The sequence below is a fragment of the Hakea prostrata genome, chromosome 10, assembly GCF_041222555.1.
Source record: "Hakea prostrata isolate BN-2017 chromosome 10, UWA_Hpros_2, whole genome shotgun sequence".
Taxonomy (NCBI): domain Eukaryota; kingdom Viridiplantae; phylum Streptophyta; class Magnoliopsida; order Proteales; family Proteaceae; genus Hakea; species Hakea prostrata.
This window is the reverse complement of record NC_142609.1, coordinates 37961535-37987688: the sequence shown is the minus strand read 5'-3', so window position 1 is coordinate 37987688 and position 26154 is coordinate 37961535. Positions and strand designations below refer to the sequence as shown.

Sequence of the window (26154 nt, the reverse complement as noted above, 5' to 3'; positions counted from 1 at the left end):
TTTGATATGGAATGATTGATTGCTTAGATTTTCGATTAATATGGGAATACGAATCGCCAAGATTGCATGTTAAGATGGCTGAAATCTTCATTTGGAAGTTACATCTTTTGGTACGATCTCTATGAAAATGATGAATATCCACAATCAATATTATTTATAATATTTCTCCTTGAATGTTTATCAATAGATAATGTACAATAAGACCAATACCTCATTCGTGAGAAAATTTTACTTCTAAATAATAATACGACGGATTCCTTAATTTATATAGAAAATCTAGAGGGAATCAAGAATAGTGGACCCGGAGGACTCCTCAAACCATGGCACATGATATTTTTCTAGTTATTTTGAAGTAAAAAATTAATGTTTACCCATGTTGTGCATATAAAATTTTTCTTTTTTGGTAAATGGGCATAGAAAAGATTTATACAAGGCTTGCATGCTTGCATGATGGAACAAGTTGACAACTTGGGACCGGTTGACCTCACCATTTGCATATGTGCCCCTTGAAGCTTTTCGGACTTTCATCTTGCCCTTGTTTGTCTTTCAACCGTTGGATTCGAATCTGACCCATCTGATGGGTTAACCAATCTAATTAACAAAAACTCTTAATTCTTAACGAACGAAAAAACTAGCCGTTGGGGGCCCAATATCACGAGGGAATACCGCGTCCAATGCGAGTTCTTGCCGACAATGGAAATCTTATCCACTCTTCGCTGTCAACTGTCTCTTCAGTATTTAAATTTTTACGACCAAAATGCCGACGCGAAGGCCATTAATCAACCTAAAGTTGCCATCATTAGATGCAGAAGAAGTAAGCCTACGTCACTACAGTGGAACAGTGGAAGTGGAGGATTGGACGAGATTTTTCTATCTTTCGTTTTATCGATCTTATCTGTCACTGTTCTTTCCATTTCTGGATCAAATTTCCAGTTATTCTTTTAATTCTTCAGTCACCTTCAGACAGAATCAGTGCTTCGTTTTCAGTTTACTTTCTCCTTCAGAAAGGGATTAGAACAAGGGTAAAGCCGCATTTTGGCAAGAATCTCGCGTTATGTAAGATTCTTGGTTTGATTGAGATTGAAGGAAACGAAACTCTTGACCTTCCGTTTTCTTCTTTGAATCTGCTACTCTTTGCCCACCTAAAATGGTTCATCGGTAGTTTCAGCAGTATGCAATCGCAGGGATAATTCAGAGGTTATGAGCTATTTGAACTTCTCTAACATATGAGTTTCCTTTTATATTAGTTTCATGAACTTGTGCCTCTTCTTTAATTCAGGAATTTAAATGGTTCCTTGGAAGATCCTTTTGGATCTATTTAACAAATTCTGTGCGCTCATATATTGAAGATTATTGTGTTGGATCTCTCTAACATAGTCATGTGTGCGTTCGTATTTGGAAATGGTAGTTGGTGTGTGTGTGAGCTGCTTTTGAGTTGCTCTGCGATGCTCTTCCATAGCAGGTGCCATCAACACCCTGGAATGGCAGCAAGATCTAAAGCTGCATGCTGACAAAAATTGTGAATCTTCTCAGCTTTTCAGTTATTTTAGCTGTATGCTTCCTGTATTCTATTGAATGGGTTCCATCAAATTATCGAGTTCCTAATCTCTTTCCCCTTAAAGCCGCAGAACAGAAAAAGAGAAGAAGTGACCTTATTTTATTCACTGTTGGATACCCCTATCTTTGAGGTAACTTACATGTATATCTATCGAGCTCTAACTTAGGAGACAATACTTTCTGGATGTCTAGAATCTCTAAACCACCCTGTCAAATGATGCTCTTATGTAGAACACCTGACCTACTGGTTTCCAATGCAAAAGATGTTAGAAACATTTCGTATTTAAGAACCCATTACATGTAGGCGAAAATATTAGCTGAGCCACTGGGATACGCTATATGCTAGCACCTATGTGTGTATCTCTTCTCTTCACTTAAAATGGTCTTGCTGCCCTCCAATGTATGATACTGTTTTTGCTTCATTGGTTCACTCTTCTATGCCACTTTTTTGGAGAACTCTATCAAAAAGACTATAATTTGGAATGGCAAGTACCTGGAAACTTGGACTACTAGCGTTTCCTGTTCTTCCAGTGTCCTTACGCTCAAAAGGTGTGGCAGGGAGTCCCACATGTCCCCCTGTCAGTTCCTTTAACAACTCCTTTAGCTTTAATCTCTTTAACACAACATTATTCATGTATTAGGTTTCTCACGATATACAAATGTTGTGAGCTTCCTCATCAAGGTCCCTTGTTTTCATTCATTACTTAATGTGAGAGTTCTTCAACTGTTCTTTTGATGTCAGCCGAACTTTAGTTTTTATCTTCTATTAGTTTTTTTCTTTTCTGCTTTTTCCTTTTTGTATTTTTTGCCTTTTCTTATCATTCGACCAAGATATGTTGCTTTTGGATTTCATAATCTTCCACATACTCTAATTTCATTTTTGTTCTCATAGTTTGCTTTATTCATATGTTTTCTAACTCAAATGTCTTGCTCTTTTCCAGGGAAATACTTGTCTTCTTCTTTGACATTTTAGATGGCTACTCTTAAAGATATAGGAGTTGCAGCAGCTATCAACATTGTCAGTGCATTTGTTTTCTTCCTGGCATTTGCTGCATTACGAATCCAACCTTTCAATGATAGGGTGTACTTCCCAAAATGGTATCTCAGAGGTTTGAGGAGCAGTCCCTCACACTCAGGCACAGCTATACGCAAGTTTGTCAATTTGGATTTCAGGTCATACTTGAGGTTTCTAAATTGGATGCCAGCTGCGCTGCAAATGCCAGAACGTGAGCTTATTCACCATGCTGGGCTTGACTCTGCTGTTTACTTGAGGATTTATTTACTTGGGTATGCTCCAATAGCTATTATTTTTCATATGTTTTTGGGGTAGTTTGTGTACCAGCCCATTTCTGCAGGCTTAGTGTTAACTTGTCTTGATTTGATGATGTGAGTAGACCAGTGAAATAGGTGCTAAAAGATGACATCCAATTCAACAAATGAGTAGCATGAGGTGGTAGAAGTATTTATTCTTACTAAGACAAAAGAGAAAACTGAATGGGAGTTTATGTTTATAGTAAACATCAGGTTTGTCTCTAAAGGGCTGTCTGCTGGTACAATTCTTGTCTGTGCAAGTTTATTGTCAATTGAATTAACTATTATGTGCTACCTGCAAGTGTTAAAGAGTCACTGACTCAGCGACACAAAACCTAGGACATGAGTAGTTGTTAATCAAAATATTAGGCTTGTCTATAGAACGGAGGGTCAGAGATCCCAATTGATTACCAAGTTATGCTATTTACATTAAGATAAATTAATGTCCATACAAGGTACACCACCCTGGATAAATTACTGTTGGAGTTTATATTGCAAAGAGCATTTCTATCATCGAGTTGTTAAAAGTCAAGTTAAATTGTAATTTTATTGTTTTATCTTTTCTTTTTTAACCTTTCCCTGTGCAGGGAGGCATATTTTTATATTTGGAAATTGATGTTAATGAAGTAGGTGAAAGGATAATTGTTTCCTCACAATCGATTCTCTTGCAATCCCTCTTTCTCTTCTCTCCTTTTCATAGTTGCAAATCCTTTCTATTACCTCTTAATCCTTTCTATTACCTCTTACCTGAATTTTGTTTCAAACTTCTGACTCTTACAGCCCCAGTAAAATAAATATTAGAGAGCAAAAAAGACTAGAAATACAAAAAAAGAAGAAGTTATTAACGATTGGGATAACATAGAGAGAAGAATTAACATTTACAGAGCATGAAACAAATGGTACGTGACTCAGGGGTCTATGATAAACTTTTATTCTTTTTAAGTGTTCTACCCAGTAAGACATAAGTGTATAAGAGCTACTGATGTTTAACTGATCTCAAGAACACCTGGTTAAGTAATTGATCAGGTAGAAGGAGAAAAAAAGAGATAAGTTTGAGGAATGGAAGGAAGGAAACACCTGGTTAAGTAATTGATCAGATAGATAACCAGCCAAATATAAGAAATAAGTCCCCTTTACCTCAAATCATGCTTAGTTCAATATCATAACTGCAACGAAAAAAGAACCTCTTTTTTTGGGTGAATTAAAAATATATTAAACAACAAGAGAATACAAGAGAATATAGGAGGAGAGGAAAGAGGGGGGGGGGGGAACCGATCAAGAAGAGGATCGGAGTGTAGAGGAGAGCCCCCAGGATCTAACAATAAGCCTGGTCCTTGGAGAATCAATCGCAGGGGGATTAGGGAGAGATGAAAGTCTGGAAGATACATCAAAATAGATGGCCTTCCAAATCAAGCCTAGGGGGTGAGATTTGGAGGTCCATCTCCTAAGGTTGCGCTCCCACCACAAGTGGTGAATGGTAGCTCCAAAAACTAGCTAACCTACCAGGTCGCAAATAAAGGAACCCGAAAAGATTCTCAAGATCCATTTCCAATCATTAGTAAACCCACGAGGACGCCTCAACCAAGGCCAAATGAAAGAGAGGGCTAAGGACCAAAGAGAACGGGGGTAAGGGCAACAGAAAAAAAGGTATTCTAAGTTCTTTGAATCTTTCCCACAAAAGATGCAACTAGGGTTAACCAAGATGTGACGGCTAATAAGGAAGGTTTGGGTGGGGAGAGCTAAGTTGAGAGCTCTCCAAAGGGTATGGAATGGCAAGGATATGGCCTTTGAACCAGAATAAAGGGGCCTAGGGGACATGAGGGGAGGGGGAACGAATGAGGTTCCAAGCAGAAGAGGTAGTGAAGGATTTGGTGGGCAAAGGAAGCCATATGGTGAGGTCAAAAGAAGAGGGCAAAGGGAAGGGAGGGAATCTCGGACATGGATGAGGTTTCGGTGAGGGGAGAGGGACCAAGAACCATTAGAGATGAAGGATGATAGAAGGGCAACTCTAGAAAATGCGGGTTTCATAGACTGAGCGGGACTGAGAAGAGAGTACAAGATACCCATTGGATGCCACAGGTCAAGCAAGAAAGATGTGGAGGATCCAGAGGAAACCTAGAGAGAGATAGCTATTAGGGCCCTAGGACAAAGAAGGAGGAGTTTCCTCCAGATCCAGGATGGGTTAGAAGGGGTGGGGGCAATCTATATGGAATCCGATTTGAGAAGGTAGGAATAGACCAGGAAACCAGATCGAATCTTGCTTTGAGGCAATTTTCCAAATGAGTTTCAGAAGGCAAGCTATATTAACATCCTAGAAGAAGGCCTCCTTCAATTGTTGGGTGGTAGATGTCGGACCAGCTGATAGGATGGAGGAAGCGGGAGGACTCTTGGCCTTTCTAGAGGAAGGCACAGAAGAGAGATACCATGATGTGGATGGAAGACTTGGGGAGGGAGAAAATTCCACACCAATAGAGATAGTAAGATTGGAGAACCGATCGAATAAGCGCCACTCTACCGGAAAATGGAACCTCTTATCACTCTTATAGTGTGAAAAAAGAAAACAAAATTGAATCTGGATTCCATTTTGAGCTAGAAGGCATACTACTCTAATTCTTAATATCCTAGTTTTGTATACTCATTTCACTCCCAACTTATGGGCTAGTTTAGATCCATTGCAAACAGTGATGGCCTTATTGGAAGTCCAAAACAGTCCTGCTATTGAACCAATTACAGAGTTCTAGCTTCTTACTGGATTCAGTTGTTCTTTTTCTTTTCTAATGTTTAAGGGTATGATTAATACTTAAAAGTGAACAATTTGGTAACATACATAGTATGAGAGGAAATGTGTTTAGTTGATATGAAGACAAATTGAATAACCTTGTAGATATGAATAACAGTGTTGACTGGGTTCAATATGATATGGAGTTCTGGACTACACCTGAATTTGGTGGAACAGAACATAAATGCCTGGATCACTGGCTTTCATGAAAAACAGTTGCCTCTGGTAGCATATCATTCTTGTTTTTTTCTCTTTATCTTTTGCTAGAACAACCATGACTTGCAGTTCACATTGACATGTTATTCTGTTTCAAGTTTTCATCTGCAAGGGCATTGCTTCTTTGAAAGTCTTAGCATTACTTAAATGTGCATTTGTTAGGGGTTAAGAATATATTAAGTTGGAAACTAGGAGCCAGGGGATACTACAGTTATGGGGTCTGGGGTCTTCATGGAATTTATTTGAGCAACTTTTGTCAATTTAGTGGTAATCTTTTGTTATGACAATTTCTCCTCTTTGATCATTGTTTAAATGTTAAAGAGATGACACTGATTTCTTCTTTCCCTCCCCCTTCGTTGCAGGCTCAAAATCTTTGTTCCTATTACATTCCTTGCTTTAGCAATTCTGGTACCAGTTAATTGGACCAATGCCACCCTTGACCATTCAAATTTGGTTTTCAGTGATATTGACAAGCTCTCTATATCGAATATTCCTGACAGTTCACAAAGGTGTGTTGTCATTTTCTGTTGCAGATTTTTGCGCATTTTACCACTGCAAATTCATGTCAAATAAGAATAGCTGAATTAAATAAGAAAAACATGACTTCAAACTACATTTTTCTTATTGATGGGCATCATTTATTTTGCATCTGTATTATTCTCTGTACCATGTCTTATTGGAAATCGTCTGTTATATTCCCTCCTACCAATGAAACTTGGTTCGTAGATTGATAAGGTGTTTTGACTTAAAATATTTGTCTTTCTTCCTTTGATAATCATTTATGACTCTGTTCCACTTTCCTATCTTCATGTTTTTTTGGCTGCACCTTATCCTGGTACTCTTTTGTTCTTGTTTGTACAACTTATAGAGGATTACCACATTCAGTTGACTTAGAACCCATGGTTATGGACCCGAATCCATTAGTATTGAACATTTTCTTTTCCAAGTGAAATCAGGAATATCCCGTTGTACCTCTTTCATCTGAATCTCTTTCCTCAACATTACATACAACTATCAACCGCCAGCTACCAATTAATTGAATCCAATTCCTTTTTTTTTATTAGGAATCCTTATAAACAGCTGCAGCCTGTTTTCTCTGTAGTCTTAGGGGCGTAGTTATGCCTTTGATCAACATTTTGTTAAACGCTGGCCTGCATGTAAGGGTTCCCTTGCCTGAACTTACTAGATAGAATGGTCTCACAAAGGGGAGAAATCATAAAGTTAGGGTTGAAAAAGATTGAGACTTTTTATTTGATATTTTTTGTTTATTTTCTTGAGCACCAGGTTAATATTTTGGTGTGAATGCATTCAAGGGTTTTAGCTTATTCCAATTCATTACATTGTTTTCAACATTTTCACAACCACAATATTGTGCAAAGAAATTGTAGCAGGTTGTAGATGACCGAAAAACGAATCTGCTTCTTTTATGAGTAATGGCTTGTCTGTATGTAATTTTAATAAGAGTAACAAAAGTTCACTATCTTAATGTTAAACTCTCTGAATAAGTTTCTTTAATCAGATACATAATTTAAAAAAAAGGAAATGCATTTTTTGTTTTAAACATAAAGCCATGCCTTGTGCAGAAACTATTGAACTTAATATTCCTCACACTATTTGATTTGCTTTCTCATTTTCTCATAACAGTTCCTCCCATCCCCCCTTCCTCTTTTACAGATTTTGGGCTCATTTGGTAATGGCATATGTCTTTACCTTCTGGACATGCTATGTGTTACAAAAGGAGTACGCAACAGTTGCTGCTATGCGGTTGCGCTTTCTTGCATCAGAGGAGTGCCGACCAGATCAGTTTACAGTAAGATCTACTGTATTTTCTCATATTTTGTGTTATTTTAATGATTAAAAATATTTCACTGTTTTATTCTTATTGCAATTCATTACCTGATTCATTTTAATTGCCTACACTCAACTCAACCTAAGCACTCAAGTTGTTCAAGGAATGTGGATAATGTGTGAAGACAATTTAAAGAGTTATTTGTATGATATTTTATTCTTTTGCCTTTAATTAAAAATTGCAAGTCCTTTTTTCGCGGCTGCTATGTTTACATTTCTAATTGTTCCAGTGCTCTTGCGTTTTATGAGTGTGGCACTGTATGCCATGGGTTTTCACTTGAGGCCCTTGAACAATTCCAGCAGCAGTCTCAAAGTGCAGACATTCTATTTTTCCGAGTGTTGGATTTACGTCTGATCACTCCTGTGCCTTTACTAATCATCATCATTTAATTTTGGCTACGTAAGGGTTAGTTCAAGTGCCTCACATGTATCATGTGTTTTGTGTATGTATGTTTTGGAAAGAAATTTAGGATTTAACTGTGAACCTATAAATTGTGCACTTCATTCCCATTGCCTCTCCTCTGTCAGGAGTTTGTACTTCACAAAAGGCCATTATAATGAGAAGTTAAAAGATTTTCATAGCATCATGTTCTTTGTGCTGGTAACAATTTTGTTTGGTTGTTTTATTGAATATTTGTAGTCTCTGAGATGCTTGATTTCCTCAAAAAGTAATGCAGATTGCTAGAGCTTTGGATCACTATATTTAAAGTTAGAAAATATGGAATTTTTTCCGCAGTTAAATCTGTAGTAGTAAAGCCATAGATGCTTGAAATCTTCTAAACTGCAATGCTTCCAGTCTACCCTTTCAATAAATGCTTCCTATTCATTAGATACAAAACCAAATTTGATCTTCTGCAGGTCCTTGTGAGAAATGTGCCTCCAGATCCTGATGAATCAGTTAGTGAGCTCGTGGAGCATTTTTTTCTTGTAAACCATCCAGACCACTATCTCACCCACCAGGTTAGTTCTTGCAAACTCATACAACTTCATTCATTCTTTAAATCCTACATTTGAATGGAGAAAAAACAGCTAAATGTCTAATGTATTTGAATTTTTTATTTCCTTTTCTGTTCAAGAGGTTAATATTTAAGTTATTTTACTTAATTCATTACCTTCTATTATGTATTTTCCACAAGAAAATGGTCTAGCTTAGTATTACATTCCAAGTTAGGAAAATCAAACAAATAGATATAATCTATCAAATACATGTACCCTCTAACATGTGAGCCTAGAAGCTTACTAAATCTAAGAGACTCGTGGGGGTGGGTGTCAGTATCTGATTGCATATTTGACATGGCACATAGATATATAGAGGAGCACCTGATCGCACTACTCTCTGATGAGGTCTACCCAAATTTTGGGTACAAGAGAAAATTCTTGTATGGTGTACATATACCAAGGAAAGCACCTGGGCCACTGCTCCATGATGAATATTAACCAGATCTACCAAAAGGTGGAAGATTGTAATGGCAAAGTCATGGATGATAGAGAGCTTTCTTTTCTTGTTGTCCCAAAGGAGCATTGAGAGTGCTTTCCTCTGATATCTCTTAACAGATCCTTGCTATTTCTTTCATAACGTCCAATTGCTAAGTGGATATGATTCTAATAATGCTTTCTGGTCTTTGAATGTCTGGCTGTTCTTAGCATGGTAATAGGTCTGTAAATGATGCAACAGCTTCAAGGTGTTAAAGAGGCTAAATCTGAATTGTTTACTACTATAGATTCATGGGATACTTGTAGAACTCGAGAAAAAGTGCCTGAAAGTCTGGCTACCTTAGCACCACCAAGTATCTAGGAATGAACAGAATCAATTCCTTCCCAAGTCCACCCAGATAAATTGTTATGACTAACATATAGAACATTCAGATAATCATACAGTTCCAGCACCAAATAGGCTTATTCTGTTTGAAATAAACCTAGGGTTGATGATATCGGTGTTGGGCCTATATTAAATATGTTTCCATGGTCCTGGGTCTACTGTATGGGCCCAAAAGATTAGCGTCTAGGCTAAATACGAAGATAGGTGAATTAATTAGTTTAATTGGTCCAATTATGTAAATTCTGTCCAACTTAAGTTATAATGGTAGGGTAGTCTTTTCTTATGTTTTAATTTCAGATTCAAGTATCCTAGTTTAAGCCAAGTACTTTCTATTCTAAGTTATTGAGATGTACATATTTTCTTCAAGTTTCTTATTCCCTAGAACCCCCCAAATGAGAACCCTTATATCCTCCAATTTAGCCATCCAAACCTAACCAAACTTCGAGGATCATATATTTATATTATTACCTAAACTCCCTCCAGTTTTCACCTCATTCCCTTAACTTTTCTTCCCATGCCTCATGAACCTGTCCAATCCCACCATACATTCCACCATTCTAAATCTCTCCAAAACTAACACCTCTTCATCCTTGAGACCACTCCATCTCAATTGCCATAACAAGGAAATTCAAAGGCCCACTGGTCCAAAGTCTAAATCTACAATATGGTTATCTATCGAGTTCAACATCTGCCCAAGGATGCACGCATACATGGTATCCCAATTAGCATCATCTTTAGGGATAGGTCCTGTCAAGTGAGCCTGTTGTAGGAAGTACTGGAATTAAAAATCCATGGGGTGGACGGAGATATAGTAAGAGCTGAATTATAGTACACTTGGTCATGTACCCTTAAACAGCATGATCATTGACATAATTCACATTTCTTTCTCTTCTGGATTGATTTGTGTATAGTACAAACAGTTACATATTCCAAATATATGTTATTGAGAAGGAGAAGATACTTTCTGATTTCGTCCTTGCACAATGAACTATGATCAGGTTGTGTACAATGCCAAAAAACTTGCCAAGTTAGTCAAAGAGAAGAATCAGATGCAGAACTGGTTAGATTACTATCAGCTCAAATATTCTAGAAATAATTCTAACAAGCCATCTAAGAAGGTATGATTATATTTTGCTGTCACTTAGAATGCCTTTTTAATTTTAAGTTGTGTATTTATTGTTTAGTACTGCGTTTTCCCCTCACATTTGACATTGTTTCTTCATTTAATGAGCAGACTGGTTTTCTTGGTCTTTGGGGAGAAAGAGTGGATGCAATCGATTTTTACACAAACAAGATTGATCAATTGTCAAAAGATGTAAGCACCCATGTGATAGAAAACCTTCTTTTCACCTGGGAAATAAAACTTGATGATCATTATTTAATTCAATGCCATAATGTCATATTTAAATTTGTTTTGAGATAGGTTGGAATTACTAACTTGATTTCCTATTTTGTTATTGGTTATCTACTAAAGCTTCTATATCTCTAATTAATTCAAGTCTTGTATAGAATGAATCTCCAAGGTCAAATATGATGAATCATCCTCATTGTTAGAACTCTACTTAATTATAGTCTTATGTTTTTGTCTATCTTAGCTTAAGTTGTACTTTACGTTTTTATTAACTTTACCTTTCACCTTCCAAGGGAGATAGATTTAATTTTTTCAACATTACAACTAATGAATATAGGCAAAAGTGTCCGCGATTCTTTCCCACAATTTGCATTGTTCTACGATATGTCTCTTTCTTCTCTGTTTTTCTTCCCCCTTCAACCTTCTCAAACCTAGTCCTTCTTTCCTTACTGACATTCTCAGTTTATGGCTTGGTATTGGAGCAAGTTCGAGAGTTGCATAAGCTCTTTGTTGAGAAAGACGATTATTGTAGAATAGCTAGAATAGACTAGTGTGATCCCAAGCCCTCTATTTATGACAAAGTGGAAAGAAGACTATTATATAAATACCCTTACTTGGGTAACATAAAATAGAAAACTACATGGACTAAAACTCCTAGAATTGAACTCTTAATAGAACTCAACTAACACTCCCCTTCAAGTTGAGGCATAGATGTTAGTCATGCCCGACTTGCCTATAATAGGAAGGAACTCTCCTTCCTTTAAACCCTTAGTGAAAATATCTGCTACTTGGTCTCCAAATCTGATAAAATTGCATGCAGATCAGCCCTTGTTCCAGCTTTCCTTGGACAAAAAAATCTGTCAATTTCAATGTGTTTAGTTCGATAATGTTACACAAGATTATTGGCAATACTAATGGCCGCCTTGTTGTCATAATACAACATCATAGGGTTTGAAACTTGAATTCCAATATCTTTTGGCAAACCTTTTAACCATAATAGCTCATAAACACCATGAACCATAGCTTTGTATTCAGCTTCTGTATTTGATAAAGCTACCACATTCTATTTCTTACTCCTCCAAGTAACTAGATTACCTCTAACAAAGGTATAGTAACCTGAAATTGACTTCCTATCAGGAGACCCAGCCCAATCTGCATAAGTGTAAGCTTCTACCCTTAGATTATCAGTGGGTGACAGAAGTATTTCTTTTCTAGGAGTTCCCTTCAAGTACTACAGCATTCGAGTAACAACCTTCATATGAGTTGAATATGGATCATGCATAAACTGGCTTACTATTCCTACGGCGTAAGCAATGTCTGGCCTAGTGTGAGATAAGTAAATAATCTTCCCTACCAGCCTTTGATATCTTCCTTTGTCCACTGGTTCTCCCTATTTTTCCTTACGTTTAGCTCTAGCCTCAATAGGGTATCAACCACTTTACACCCCAATATTCCCACTTCTGATAATAAATCTAGAACATACTTCTTTTGGGATAGGTATATACCCTTATTTGATCGAGCCACTTCAATTCCTAGGAAGTACTGTAACTTTCCTAGATCTTTAATCTTAAACTCTTTGCTAAGAAAGTTCTTCAATCTTTGTATTTCCTCACCATTATTCTTTATGATGACAATATCATCCACATAAACAATGAGGAGTGTGATATTGGTATCTGACTTCTTAACAAACAATGTGTGATCAACATTGCTTTGTTTACACCCAATAGATGTCACTGCCTTCTAGAGGCATCCAAACCAACATCCAAGAAATTGTTTCAACCCATAAATTGACCTTTTCAATTGACAAACTTTTCCTGCAGTATTGTTATCAGAAAGACTATGTGGGATCTCCATATAGATTTCCTCCTCCAACTCCCCATATGTGAAGGCATTCTTTATATCTAGTTGTTGCAGGTTTCAGTATTTGTTCACAGCCACAGATAATAAAACTCTGGTGTGCAGTTTCATAACAAGGGCAAAAGTCTTTCGATAATCATTCCCATATGTCTGGGTAAACCCCTTTATGAGTAGTCTAGCCTTCAACTTGTTGGCCGATCTATCCATATTTTGTTTAACCACAAACACCCATTCACAGCCCATAGGATTTTTTTCCTTGAGGAAGTGTAACTAGCTCTTAAGTATTATTTTTCTTTATTGCTTGTATTTCTTCTACCATAGTTGCCTTCCATCTCTTATCAGATAGGCTTCCCTGCCAACTTTTAGGAATATAAACAGATGATAGAGTGGATATAAAAGCACAGTAAGAGTTAAATAGAGTCAAAAGAAACATATTTTGCTATGGGATGCTGAGTACAAAATCTAACTCTTTTTCTAACAACAATAGAAAGATTAGAAGAAGATACCTTAGGGGGAACAATAGAATTTGATTATGAAGCAAGAGACTAAAGTGGTAACATGTCATATTTCTTCACCTACTTTGGCCGATTGTAATTCTTCCTCTGATAAATCTGCACCTCCTTATTCTGGTTAATCTTGTTTTGAAATACATCAATAATGTGCCTCATAAGAGTGGTCTCCCCCTAACTAGATTCTTCACATAGTTTAGACAACGGAGGGGAAGAATTAGAGTCCTCCAGTATACTGGCTGAAGTCTCCCCCTGCTTAAACTCTTCTTGAACTCTTAAGTTGTGTTGTAGTGGTGTGTGGGAGTTTATGTGTGTGGTAGGAAGGTCTAAAGCTAGAAAGGACACCTCTCCTCTAGGATTCTCCCCCTGGAGAGGAGTATAGAAAGGGCAAGACTCATTAAAAATTACATCTATGGACACAATGGTTTTCTTGGAAGGAGGATGATAACATTTCTACTCCTTCTGAGTAGTAAAATTCCCCAGAAATATGCCTTACTCTGGTGGGTTTTGATTCTGGCATAACACACACAACCAAAAACCTTTGGGGGGAATAACAAAGGAAAAATCTCCCTGGAGAACCTCATTAGGACATTTAAAACCAAGTATCCTACTGGGCATTATATTCATAAGGTAAGAGGCAGTGAGTATAGCATCACTCCAATATTGGTCAAGGGCATTTATAGCAATTATAATAGAACGGGCTATCTCTAAGAGATGCCGGTTCTTCCTTTCAGCAACCCCATTCTGGGCAGCTATATCAACACAACTGGTCTGGTATATTATGCTAGTCTTAAAGAGATATCTCTAAAATTCACCATCAAAATACTCCGTGCCATTATCACTGTGAAGGATCTTCATAGTGGCATTAAACTTAGTTTTAATCATATTATGAAAATCACAAAAACATCAAGAAACCTCATTTTTTTTTAAAAGATAAATCCACATAGAACGAGAGTGGCAATTAGTAAAAGTAACAAAGTATCAATGGCCAATAATAGACATATGTCGGTAGGGGCCCCATACATTAGTGTGAATTAACACAAAAGGAATAGATTTTCTATTATAAAGCGAAGGTAAATAAGTAGAACGAGCTTGCTTTGCAAAAATGCAGGCTTCATAAGAAAATTTGTCCTTATTACAAGAAAAAATTAAATCAGGAAATACTTTCTTTAGAGTTTTTAAAGGGGGAGGTGACTTAGCCTATGATGCCACTAATTAAGGTATGATATTACTAAATAGACCTGAGGAGAAGATGCAGCTAGAGTAGAAGTAGATCCTCCAATGGGCTCTAACAGATAAAGGTCATTGTCTAGTTTATCACATCCAATCTTCTTCCCGTTACCAAATCCTAGAAGACTCAGTAAGATAGAAAAACGGTCACTTTACAATTCAAGTCATGTGTAAGACTACTGATAGATAGCAAGTTAGTAGAGAAAGAGAAAGTGAAGGAGAGTGTTGAATGGTCCCCTTTTAGTAATGGAAGAATAAAAGCCATCAACAATTTGAACATTATCTTTCTTGGAAGTTGGAAAATAATGTAAGAGAAAAAAGGATGAACCTGTCATATGATTGGTGGCTTCTGTATCAATGATCTAAAGAGTAGAAACCGAAGAAACACAGAAGCATGTGAAAATTTTACTTGAAGTAGCAAGGTAGGAGTTTGTATAGGTAGTAGAAGAAGCAGTAGTAGAGGCTGTGCTAGGCGTAGAAGACCGCAGAATACGTCGCCAAGTAGCTAATTCCTCTTGTGAAAAACCAATGTTTGTAGAGGATGTGATGGGAACAATCTCAGAAAGATAAGCCTTCGGGTTTCCCCTTATTTGTGCCCTTTTTTGCTCAAAATCAGCAGGCTTCTCATAGAGCTTCCAACAATTGGCCTTAGTATGATACTATGATATGGGTTGTGACAGTGCTCACACTTGACAATTTCCTTGGTCGACTTTGATTTAGCGCTAACAGAATGTAGGGTTGATTTCTCTACAAGAGGAGCATGAAGCATTGCTAATCGAAAACTTTCCTCACATTGAACAAGGGCATAAGACTATTCTAGTGTAGGAAAGGGAGAAGGACTAAATACTTGTACCATGATTTGATTATACTCTACATTCAAACTAGCTAAGAAATCATATACCTGAATCTTATCAATGTGCTTCCTATAAGTAGCCACATCATCTAGATTAGTGGGTTGATATTCCCCATAATGATCAAACTGTTGCCAAAGTGATCGCAACTCAACATAATACTAGGCCATAGTTAGTTCCTTTTGGATAGCCTCATGAAGCTTCTTCCGTATCTCATAAACCTATGCATCATTTCCTAATTGTCCATATGTTTCTTTAGTAGCCTTCTAGATCTGGGCTGCAGTATCAAGTAATATGTATCCACAGACAATATTTGGATTTATGGAATTCGAAAGGAACAACATAATAAGAGAGTCATTTGAGATCCGTTTATCCTGAGAAACACCTATGGTGATAAGCTTGATAGTGGTGCTTGTGATATGTCCAACAAGTCCTCTTCCAGTAATAGTCAAGTTTGCAGATCAAGACCAGATCAAACAATTCGTTCCATCAAATCTTACTGAAAGAGGATGAAGAGTGGGATTATATTTAGAGCCGTGGGGAGCAGTAGTACCATCGATGGTTGCCATAATTTCAAAAAAATGTTTTATTGTTCTTTAGTCTTCATCCTTTCGAAACAACTGAAACATCGCAGATTTGAATAGCCTGACCACCCAAATAAATCTAGGAATTCATAGGATTTATAAGATAAGGAACATCAAATTTTTTTTTTAGGGTAAAGGGTTGCTGGTTCAGAAGGAGAAACCAGAGGTCAATGGATTCATTGGTTTGATTGGGTTTGGTACATTGGGTTAATGGGTCAGGTCAATTGGTTGGGTTCGATGGGGTTTTAAGATATGGGTTGGGTATTATTGCTCAAACGGTATTTTAGAAAAACAGAAGATGACGATGGAGGATGAAGGTGGAAGCAGGGTGGTTCAATGGAGGAGGAAGGCAGAAGTAGGGTGATAGGTGTTCTTTCCTCCCTTTTTTTTTTTGCAGTGTGATGGCTCTGATTGAGGCGATGAGGTTTAGGCGATGGTAGCAGCAATCAGGTTTAGTATGAGGTTGGGTTGCAGCAATGAGGTTTAGGTGATGGTTTTCTATGGTGACGATGGTTGCAAGCGAAAGGGTGAGAGAGATCGACGCTTCTTGTTACTTCATTTTTGATAATTGAACTGCTTCTTTCTGATTTTTTTTTCTCTTCTCTTCTTCCCTAATTGACTTGTGGCTCTGATACCATATTGAGAAAGACGATTATGGTAGAATAGCTTGAATGGATTAGTGTGATACCAAGCCTTCTTTTATAACAAAGTGGAAAGAAGACTATTACATAAATACCCTTACCTAGGTAGCAAAAAATAGAAAACTACATGAACTAAGACTCCCATAATTAAACTCCTACTAGAACTCAACCAACACTCTGTTTCCTCTACACCTCTCTTTGGAACTATAGCAAAGTATAGGGTTCCACTGGGGGAGACACCATGTAAGAATTAAGATACATAAATCTGATTCTCTAATAAGGTATCTCACCTCTCTCAAAGTCTACAGAAGAGTTTTTCCAAGCCACAAAAGTGATTTGAAGCCTTGGAGAATCTCACAAAGGTGCAGCCAGTCTGCCTCCATTACTCCCAACTGCAGTTAGTTTTATTGGATCCTCCTTGCTCAGGTATCATGATGACATGTTCTTTGGCTCTTTGGTCACCTAGAGGTGGCTAAGGGTGTCAAGTGGTACAATACAATGTACATCCAATCAAAACTGTACCATACTGTTTTGTGTTTACTTTTTTAAACTGTTTCAGTGCGGCTGTGATACGGTCGCAGTAGACGGTACACGCAAATGGTATATCTACGGTATCATAAGTACAACAATGGAATGAAATGGTATCATGCTTATTGTTTGTGCAAATGATAAAAATTGAGGATAAATCAAATGGCTTGGCTTTGAGCTTAACTGATGCCCTTACTGATCAACTGATCAACCTTGACTTGAATTATAGAGAAAGGAAAAAAAAACTGGTAACATGCTTTTTGCCTGTAAGAAAAATTAAAAAGAGAATATCCTATTTTATTTTTAAATTAAAAGAGGAAGAAGAACTGGGTCAAACTTTTGCTTTCTTGAGAACTGTACGTCATGAAAACCCCAAAAAAATGCAAAAGAAAATTTTCTAGAAAAGGAATGAGTTTAGGAAACCAAACTTTGAATAGAAGGATTCAAGGAAGCTGGGAATATAATATATCATTTTATTTTTCCTGGTTCTTTAATAAAGGATCATACAATCGATTTAAATCATGTAGAAGAAAGACTGAAAAATACAAGTATAACTTGCAAGGTACCATTTCTTCACAGACATACATGTAGCCAGATCACAGGTGTTATTACTATCCAATAGCTCATCGTGTTTTCACCTCTCTCTCTCTCTATATATATATACACACAGAAGGCATACTCACAAGAGGGCTCCACTAGGCTTTAGGGTTACAAACTTTCAATTTGATGTACTTCTAGCTTTTACAAATTAAAGTAAACATATTCATATTCCCATTTTACCCTTAAAATCAGTATAGACCATAAAAAACTGTTACTGTATTGTACTGCAAGAGAAACTCTTTTTAAAGATCATACGGTGCCATCTTTGAAATGGTTTGGTATGATATGGCTTTATACGGGTGCTTTTGGTTTGGATAACAAATTGGCACCCTTAGGGGTGGCCCTTTACTTACCCTAAGGCCTTGGTTCACTAATGAGGTGAATCAGTGACCAAATCTAGTTTTCTGAATCACAGGTACCACTAGTTTCTGTTTTTTATCCTCAGTTAGTCTTCTATGTGATATCATCAACACCTGAGGTGGAGGCCCACCATTCCCTGACACTTCATGGCATAAAAACAGCCTCCACTAGCTTAGTTCAGGATATTTTGTATAATGGTGTCCTTTTGGTATACTCAATGCAATCCTGGTTATACTCGTTTTACCAAGAGATCTGGATCTAAGAATGCTAGTTTCAGACAAGATCATAATTACAGGCTGCAACATTGAAGAGATCTGAGCTAAAATTATTTCATGGGGAAGAATTTCAAATCAGAGAGGATAGCATGTTGAGATACTTTATTGGTATTGAGGTGGAGCATTCTACCACTGGGGTGTTTCTGTCCCAATGGAAATACACTTATAGATTTACTTTTAGAGACTGGCCTGCTGGGATGTAAATCGTCAGATACTTTGTCTTGAAACAAATGCTTGTCTTCTCTCTGGAGAAACAGGCAACTTATGGACAAATATACATGTCAGAAGTTGATTGGCAAACTGATCTATTTGTCTCATAGTTGGCCTAACATGGCATTTACAGTTGGTATGGTCAGCCAGTACATGCATGACCCATATATTTCCCATTGGGAGGGTTTGATATGCATTTCACAACACTTGAAGGCTGCCCCAGGGGAAGGGATTATGGTTTTCTCTGCATGGTAATCTTCATGTGGAGGCCTTTATTAACACAGGTTGGATTACTTTTCCTGATGGTAGACGGTCAACTTCTAGTTTTTGCCCTTCGAGGGAGCCAATCTGATTACATGGTGAATTCAAAAACAAACTGTTGTTGCTTGGTGAAGTGCTGAGGCTCTGTTTTGTGCCATGCCCCACCTCATCCTTATGTCAAGTTTGGATGGTAGTTGGACGCTGTTTTCTTTAAGAGTTTAAGTAGTATAGAATTTGATCTTTTGTATGTAAGTTGAGCATGTTGGTTGATGCTTTCATGAAGAATTTAAGTAGTATAGTTTTCCCTTCTCCGGTATGCAAGTTGGGCATGTGTAATAACCCTGCTCCAACTTGAGCAAGGGTACTATAACATGGGTCTAATGGTAAACAGGTAAAACTGTCATACTACGTAACTTTGTACTCCACTATAACAACAACAACAAGCCTTTTCCCAACTAAATGGGTCGGCTACATGGATTCTTGCCCTCTCATCAATTCCATTTGAGGCATGCTAGATACAAGGCCTAAGCTATGCATATCCTTTCTCACCACTTCTCTTAAGGTTATCTTAGGTCTGCCCCTAGCTCTCCTAATTCCTTTAACTTTGATTATATCACTTCCTTGCTAATAAAAATAAATGTGTAACTAGTGTATCAAGGATACATGTCACAATTCCCCCAAAACCAACATTTTCCCTATACTTACAGCCCCAAGGGAAAAAATAATTGATATATTGTTGTAATCATTTTCCTCTCTTTCCTCCAAAGAGAAGGATACTCGATATTTTGTATAAGATTATATGTTGAGGGCATACTCGATATTCTTTTATAAGGTTTGTAGAATGATTTAATATTATGATGTTCAGATAATTTCAAATTTTTTAGAAAGTATAGGAGGTCTTACATCTCCTCCGTCACTCTGCTGGACTTAATTTGTCTAATTCTTCATGTCACTTTCGGGTTCTAACACCAAAATCGATATTCATGCAACATGTGACATTCATCGAAAAGAGAAAGAATTACTTTTTCATTTAATGAAAATGGGGCTAGTAGATTCCTTACACTGGTTGTCCTTTTGGGGATTTTATGTGGTTTCCTATTAACATATACACCGAAGTGTAAAACTTGATTAGTTAGCTCCTCGTTGCCCCCTTCCCACCTGTTATTTTGCTTGCAATCATTAGGATTGAGTTCATGGTGCAGTTCCATCTAGAATTACTGGTTCTGAGTGTTGGGATTTGATTTTTATGTTAAAATGGAGTGTTAAAACATTTGGTCATTATGTTTCTCTTATATCTTGCAATTTGGACATTGTTATTCAAGCTGATATTGATTCTTTTGGATTGACTGATCTGTATTCAGATCAAGGAAGAAAAAGAAAGTATTAGAAACAACCCAAAGTCAATCATGCCTGCAGCATTTGTTTCTTTCAAAACTCGGTGGGGTGCCGCTGTCTGTGCTCAAACTCAACAATCCAGAGACCCAACTATATGGTTGACTCAGTGGGCTCCAGAGCCTCGTGATGTTTATTGGGACAATTTGGCCATTCCATTTGTTTCACTTGCAGTCCGGAGGCTAATAATAGCTGTTGCATTCTTCTTCCTTACCTTCTTTTTTATGATGCCAATACTCTTTGTTCAGTCCCTTGCAAATATTGAAGGAATCGTGAAAGTAGCTCCGTTCTTGAAACCCATAATTAAAGTGTGAGTTTCACTCAGGCTTCTTTCTAAAATTATTGTTCCTGTGCACAGTTTTACATCAAATATGCAAAAATGCTACTGGAACTCAAAGCACTTGTGCACTTTACACGGTTTGAGTTTTGTACACCATATATATTCCTAATCTCAAGCCCACTTGGGCCATGTAAACCTTTCTTTTTTGCTTTTTTTAGTGTAACATGCATTTTTTTTCCAAGGATAAATCCTGTCACTTCACATGTTTACTCAAATAATTTGCAAGAAAAAGATATAATGATTAGTCACTTTCAAATGTTCTAAAACCCTATTTGTCCAATTGCCCCTACCCTAAATAATGGTTACACTCAGAATTGAAAACCCAAACCTTACACTCAAGAATTGAAAACCCAAACCAGGCCCTGAAAGTTTGGGATGGGCATTGGTTTATCAGACCAAACTTCCACCTAAATTTTGTCTGCTTGAAATCTCACTTTCTGATATAGGTAGTTATCAGGTGATCCATGTGTACCACACTGAGACTCTATGAAGGCCAAATTATCATGTACTACCACTCATCAACCCAGACTGAAAACACAGAAAAAAAGGAAGTTGTCATTTTTAGCAATACTGAGAGGTATTATATAAAAAAGGAAGGTGGTGAAGAACCAGAAGAAGATACAACATTACACAACATGAGCCTACTCTACTATTTACAACTAGAATATAAAACCTGTCTAGTAAAAGAAACCTACTCTGCAATCTAGACTCTTCTGTCTGACTGTTGACCATTAGCATTGGCTGTAATCTTCATCCTTCCATGCTTCTTCCGCAACCCCAAACAACAGAAAAGGGGGGGGGGGTGTTGATCAATACTGAAAAGTATCGTATTAGCAAGGAAGGTGGTGAAGAGCCACAAGAAGATATGAGACTCCACAATATGTGCCAACTCCTCACAAGCAGAAAATAGAGAACAAAAAAGCCAAAAAGTTCAAAACTTTCCCGAGAAAACCTGCTTTACAAGCTATTCGTTTTGATCGCAAACAAGCTAAGAATTAATAGGCCCACTTGATTTCTTGGTATTTTGTCCTAATGAAAGCCTAGAAAGTTTTCATACTATCAGTTCTGAAGTCATAAAACACTCTTGTTTCTTTCCACGCAGAGTCTCCATAAGATATAGCCACAGGGCATAGGCTCCAAAATCCAAAGTGCCTTCCAGATAAGGGGCTTTTCCTTCAACAGCTCTAAGAAGCACAAGTAAGCTCGAAAAGCAGGCCCAAACCTAACCAGACATTTATGTTTTAGAGCACCACACAGCCCAATGGTATGTTCACCTTGAGAACCAATGAGTCAGATTTATCACCCACTCAGAGATAGGACATTTATTAGGGATGTCATAGCTGTGGTTTCAGAGAGACAACAAGAATTAATAATGTTAATGCCATAGTCAACCATTGAGTTTGCATCCTTCATAGCTGTGTAGTGAAAGAACCATACCTGATTGGTAATTGGTTGTTCCTAAGTCAGTTTGTAAGGGCTGCTTTCTTGTGTCATGCAGGAGAAGAAACATAGACCTCTCAGTTTCTTCTTTTTTTCCCCATCTTTGTCCTTAACAAACTTCTCCAATTAGACTCGATGCTTCAATTTTCGAGATTTTGAAGCAGAGCAGATTTAGAATCACAAAGGCTCATTTTTTTGGTAAGAAGAATCATAAAGGTCAAGCTTCATGAGAAGATGATTCCTTCTTTGTCCAACTCAAAACAGAGATCAATTGTAGGATCTGAACCCAGGAATGCTAACACCTCAGAGGTTTTGATGTTTGCAATCCTCAAAATCCTGTCATAAAAAAAGAACCACAAAGTGGTTTCCAGTTTGTAGGTCTCTTGTCACATTCCTTATCTTTTGAGTGCTGCATTTTAGTTGATACCTAATTATTTAGTTAACTCTAAATAATAGAATAATAAGAGAGAAAACAAAATTATAGTTACTAGCTCTGTTGCACAATACCTTGTACTTCTGCTTACTCACAGTAATGCATTCTTCATGCAGGAAATTCATCAAATCACTCATCCAAGGTTTTCTACCTGGGATTGCTTTAAAGATTTTCCTTATTCTTCTACCAACAATATTGATGATGATGTCAAAATTTGAAGGATTTATATCGTTATCAGATTTAGAGAGGAAATCTGCAGCCAAATATTATCTTTTCATATTTGTAAATGTGTTCCTTGGGAGCATAATCACAGGTGCTGCATTTGAACAATTACATACCTTCATCCACCAATCAGCAAATAAGTATGTTCCTTCTTTTGGTTCTAACATCAGAAGACTATTTTCGTATTGGCTTGAAAATTGTCGTCACTTTGAGCTGCATTAATTCATTCTTCTTATCATCATATTGGAGATGTTGGATTGAGTCCCAAAAGTTTTCAGGACATTAAATGGTAATCAGTTAACAATGAGTTGGTAAAGCATATTTTGTACAAAACAGCAAACGTTATTTTCATTAGCATGGGGAAGAATGCCTTGATGAGAGAGTGAACAAGATGAAAGGGGAGGGAAGCTAAGGTTATCTGATGAGGGAATTTAGTTGACCAAGCTAGAGATAGGTAGATGAATTGGTTCATTGGTTGAAGGTGAAAATGGAGAAGATGATAAGTATATGTGAAATGTTGATTTTATTGCACCAAGTATGGTATCCAAATTGATGGCCTCTATGACTTCAAGAGTATGCAGCCTTACCCCTATTTCCAGAGAGGCTGTTTCCAGAACTTGATAGGTGTTCAGCAAGCAAGCAGTTTACTGTTGCACCAACAATGGGGTGTTTAACCATCTTATATCATCATGATTGTGAAAATTTTGCAAAACTACCATCCTATTTAATTTCTATCCAATTCTACTTGTTAATGATATGGATTTTTGATATTTTTAACATTTTAGGATTCATGAATATAAATTCTATAGTCAGTTCAATACAGTCATCCATTATTGATTTTATTTTATTTTCCATCTAAGGTTTTTTTCCCTATGAATTAACTGTTGCTTTAGTTTGAGATGCCAAGTATCAATCAAGTTAGCTACTTGGTGCAGAATTCCTGAAACAATTGGTGCGTCAATTCCTATGAAAGCAACTTTCTTCATAACCTACATTATGGTTGATGGTTGGGCTGGAATTGCTGGAGAAATTTTGATGTTAAAACCATTAATAATCTTCCACTTGAAGAATTTCTTCTTGGTGAAGACTGAAAAGGATAGAGAAGAGGCAATGGATCAAGGAAGTCTTGGTTTTAATACAGGCGAACCTCAGATACAGTTTTACTTCTTACTTGGCCTTGTCTATGCTGTGGTGACACCTTTTCTTCTTCCTTTCATATTAATATTTTTCGGCCTGGCATATGTTGTCTTCCGCCATCAGGTAATAGTAAACATTGATAAACAAAATATTTTGGGTTCTCTGTTGTTAGATCTTGGCTGGGTCTTCTCTTTTGAGAGCTGGAAATTTTACAGTTTTTTGTTGTCTTCAGAAATAGTTCATCTTTACTTTCCATTCTTTTTCCCTTTATATTGCCAAACAATGTTTATGAATTTATCATGGCATCATCATTGCACGATTATGAGTTTTCCTAACTCCTACTTCTCCTGCTTCTCCTGCTTCATATGTTCAGATGGAAAATTTTATCTCAAAAAAAAAAAAAAAAAAAAAAAAAAGTTAGACATTGTTGAATCACTTGCCTAATTGTTGTACTTATCTGATGCCATAGATCATTAACGTTTACAATCAAGAATATGAGAGTGGCGCGGCATTCTGGCCTGATGTCCATGGGCGTATTGTTACTGCATTGATCATCTCACAGGTGCTTTTGATGGGATTGTTGACTACAAAGAAAGCTGCTGAGTCAACGCCATTGCTCATTGCACTTCCGATTCTGACAATATGGTTTCATAGGTTCTGCAAAGGCCGTTATGAACCTGCATTTATTAGATACCCATTACAGGTTTGTTTAGAATTGTGATGTCAAATGTGTTTATCATTGAAAATCTGCCTGTATACACATGAAAATTCTGTCATTTGATTGTCATTTTTTTGGGCTATTGTTGTCATTCTATGCAAACTTAGTACAGAGCTTCCATAATACTAGGGACTAATAATGAGGCATGAAAGTAAAATAGAACTAATAATAGGGTAGGAGACAACCTTTGTATTCACATTCTCTTGCTAAGCATGCCATGTTTCTTGCTTGTTAGGTGTCATGTTCTATTTTCTTTCAATTTGCTCATTGGTTCCTTTATATTGTGTATCAGGAGGCAATGATGAAAGACACACTGCAACGTGCGACAAAGCCAAACCTAAATTTGAAAGCGTACCTCCAAAATGCATATATCCATCCCAATTTCAAAGATGAAGATGATGATGATACTGATGCCATTACCAAAGATTGGGAACAAGAGAGCATCTTGGTCCCCACAAAACGTCAGTCCCGAAGGAACACACCAGTACCAAGCAAATACAGTAGGTCATCATCACCATCCTTGTCTGATTGTGTTCAAGAGTAACATTGACAGTTTCATGTCTCCCAAACTCTATAAATTTATGAAGTGGCAGTAGTGGTGGGCAAGAAGGAATTACTAGTAAAGGCAGCTGCTCTGGTTTTTAACAGTGTATCCGAATAGGGTATAAAAAAGTGTGCTACAGATTTTTGAAGGTACCCAGGGATGATATGCTCGAGATGGTTGAAGGTTAAATTGGATCTGTAAATATTTGTGTATGTAGCCAATTTGTATGTTCTTTCTCCCTAGAGTTTATCATATGAATAAGAGTTATAATTGATCTGTTTAGTTGAGATAAGACTGTGTTGTTTGTGTTAATAGGGGAGCATACCAACTAGTTGTTTCAAAACGACATTGTGCATAAGAAGGCATCATAGTACTTTCCTAATTGAGAGGTAGTAGAGAAATGTCTTACATTTGGGTAATGGTAAATAAGTGATTGTTAGGGCTTCTTTCCTCCTCAATGGTCCTCTTCTTACCACTGTAGACAAGGGATGCGGTGGTTCCAGGTAGGGGTGTAAACGGATCAGATACAAAATCCACATCCTACTATATTTGGACAGATTTGAATAATATTTAATTGGTTTTCAGACGGATTTAGTCCGATTTAGATGATAATCGAGTTATTTTCTTAAGTAGATTCTTCTAAATGGATATGAATAAAGATTGAATACAAGTTTTGACTACCTATTGACATCTTTATCATTTTAGTTGTGAAGAGTTAGGTTTGAAATTTAAGAATTTAGCAGCGTTGGTAATTATTTTAGTAGAAAATTTGGAAAAATAGTCACAAATATCTGATATTTCAAGTAAAAAATTATAAAAATAAATAAATAAATTCAAATAAATTACTTAATCAGATAATTTAGGTGGACAAATAATAATTGATAGGAATGGGTGTACCATATTGCATCTTATTAGCAATTGGACAGATTAAATATTGTTAAACATTTAAACGGATGCAGATGCGGATGTTAATTCGGGAGTGGATTTCGATTATCCATTTACACTCTTAGTTCCAAGTATTGTGATCTTCTTCTATTATAGAGGAGATGACCTGTTAGAACCCATACCCAAAACATGACAATAGAAAGAAGATTATGGCCTTTTCCCATTATCTCGAACCTAATTTGCAGTTTGCAATCTC

General features: G+C 37.0%; 1 protein-coding gene across 3 annotated transcripts; it reads left to right on the top strand.

The window, feature by feature from the left end:
- The first annotated feature begins 708 nt into the window (after window positions 1–708).
- Window positions 709–25449, top strand: LOC149002782 (hyperosmolality-gated Ca2+ permeable channel 1.2-like). 3 transcript variants are annotated; one of them, XM_089137770.1, is made up of 12 exons: window positions 709–1197; window positions 2499–2844; window positions 6226–6372; window positions 7538–7673; window positions 8570–8671; window positions 10529–10648; window positions 10765–10845; window positions 20149–20489; window positions 22509–22754; window positions 23550–23874; window positions 24221–24454; window positions 24762–25448. In XM_089137770.1, the coding sequence occupies exons 2-12, from the start codon at window positions 2531–2533 to the stop codon at window positions 25011–25013; spliced, it is 2298 nt and encodes a 765-aa protein (XP_088993896.1). In that variant the 5' UTR covers window positions 709–1197; window positions 2499–2530; the 3' UTR covers window positions 25014–25448. The 3 variants fall into 3 exon arrangements, with proteins under 3 accessions (XP_088993896.1, XP_088993898.1, XP_088993897.1); XM_089137771.1 differs by lacking the exon at window positions 709–1197 and adding an exon at window positions 1211–1688 and having other exon boundaries at window positions 24762–25449; XM_089137772.1 differs by lacking the exon at window positions 6226–6372 and having other exon boundaries at window positions 24762–25449.
- The last annotated feature ends 705 nt before the right edge of the window (window positions 25450–26154 follow it).

Coding starts and splice junctions, on each gene's coding strand:
- LOC149002782 (XM_089137771.1), top strand. CDS start 2,531: ATGGCTACTCTTAAAGATATAGGAGTTGCAGCAGCTATCAACATTGTC. Junction 2,845..6,225: donor TTGAGGATTTATTTACTTGG/GTATGCTCCAAT, acceptor CCTTCGTTGCAG/GCTCAAAATCTTTGTTCCTA. Junction 10,649..10,764: donor CTAACAAGCCATCTAAGAAG/GTATGATTATAT, acceptor TTTAATGAGCAG/ACTGGTTTTCTTGGTCTTTG.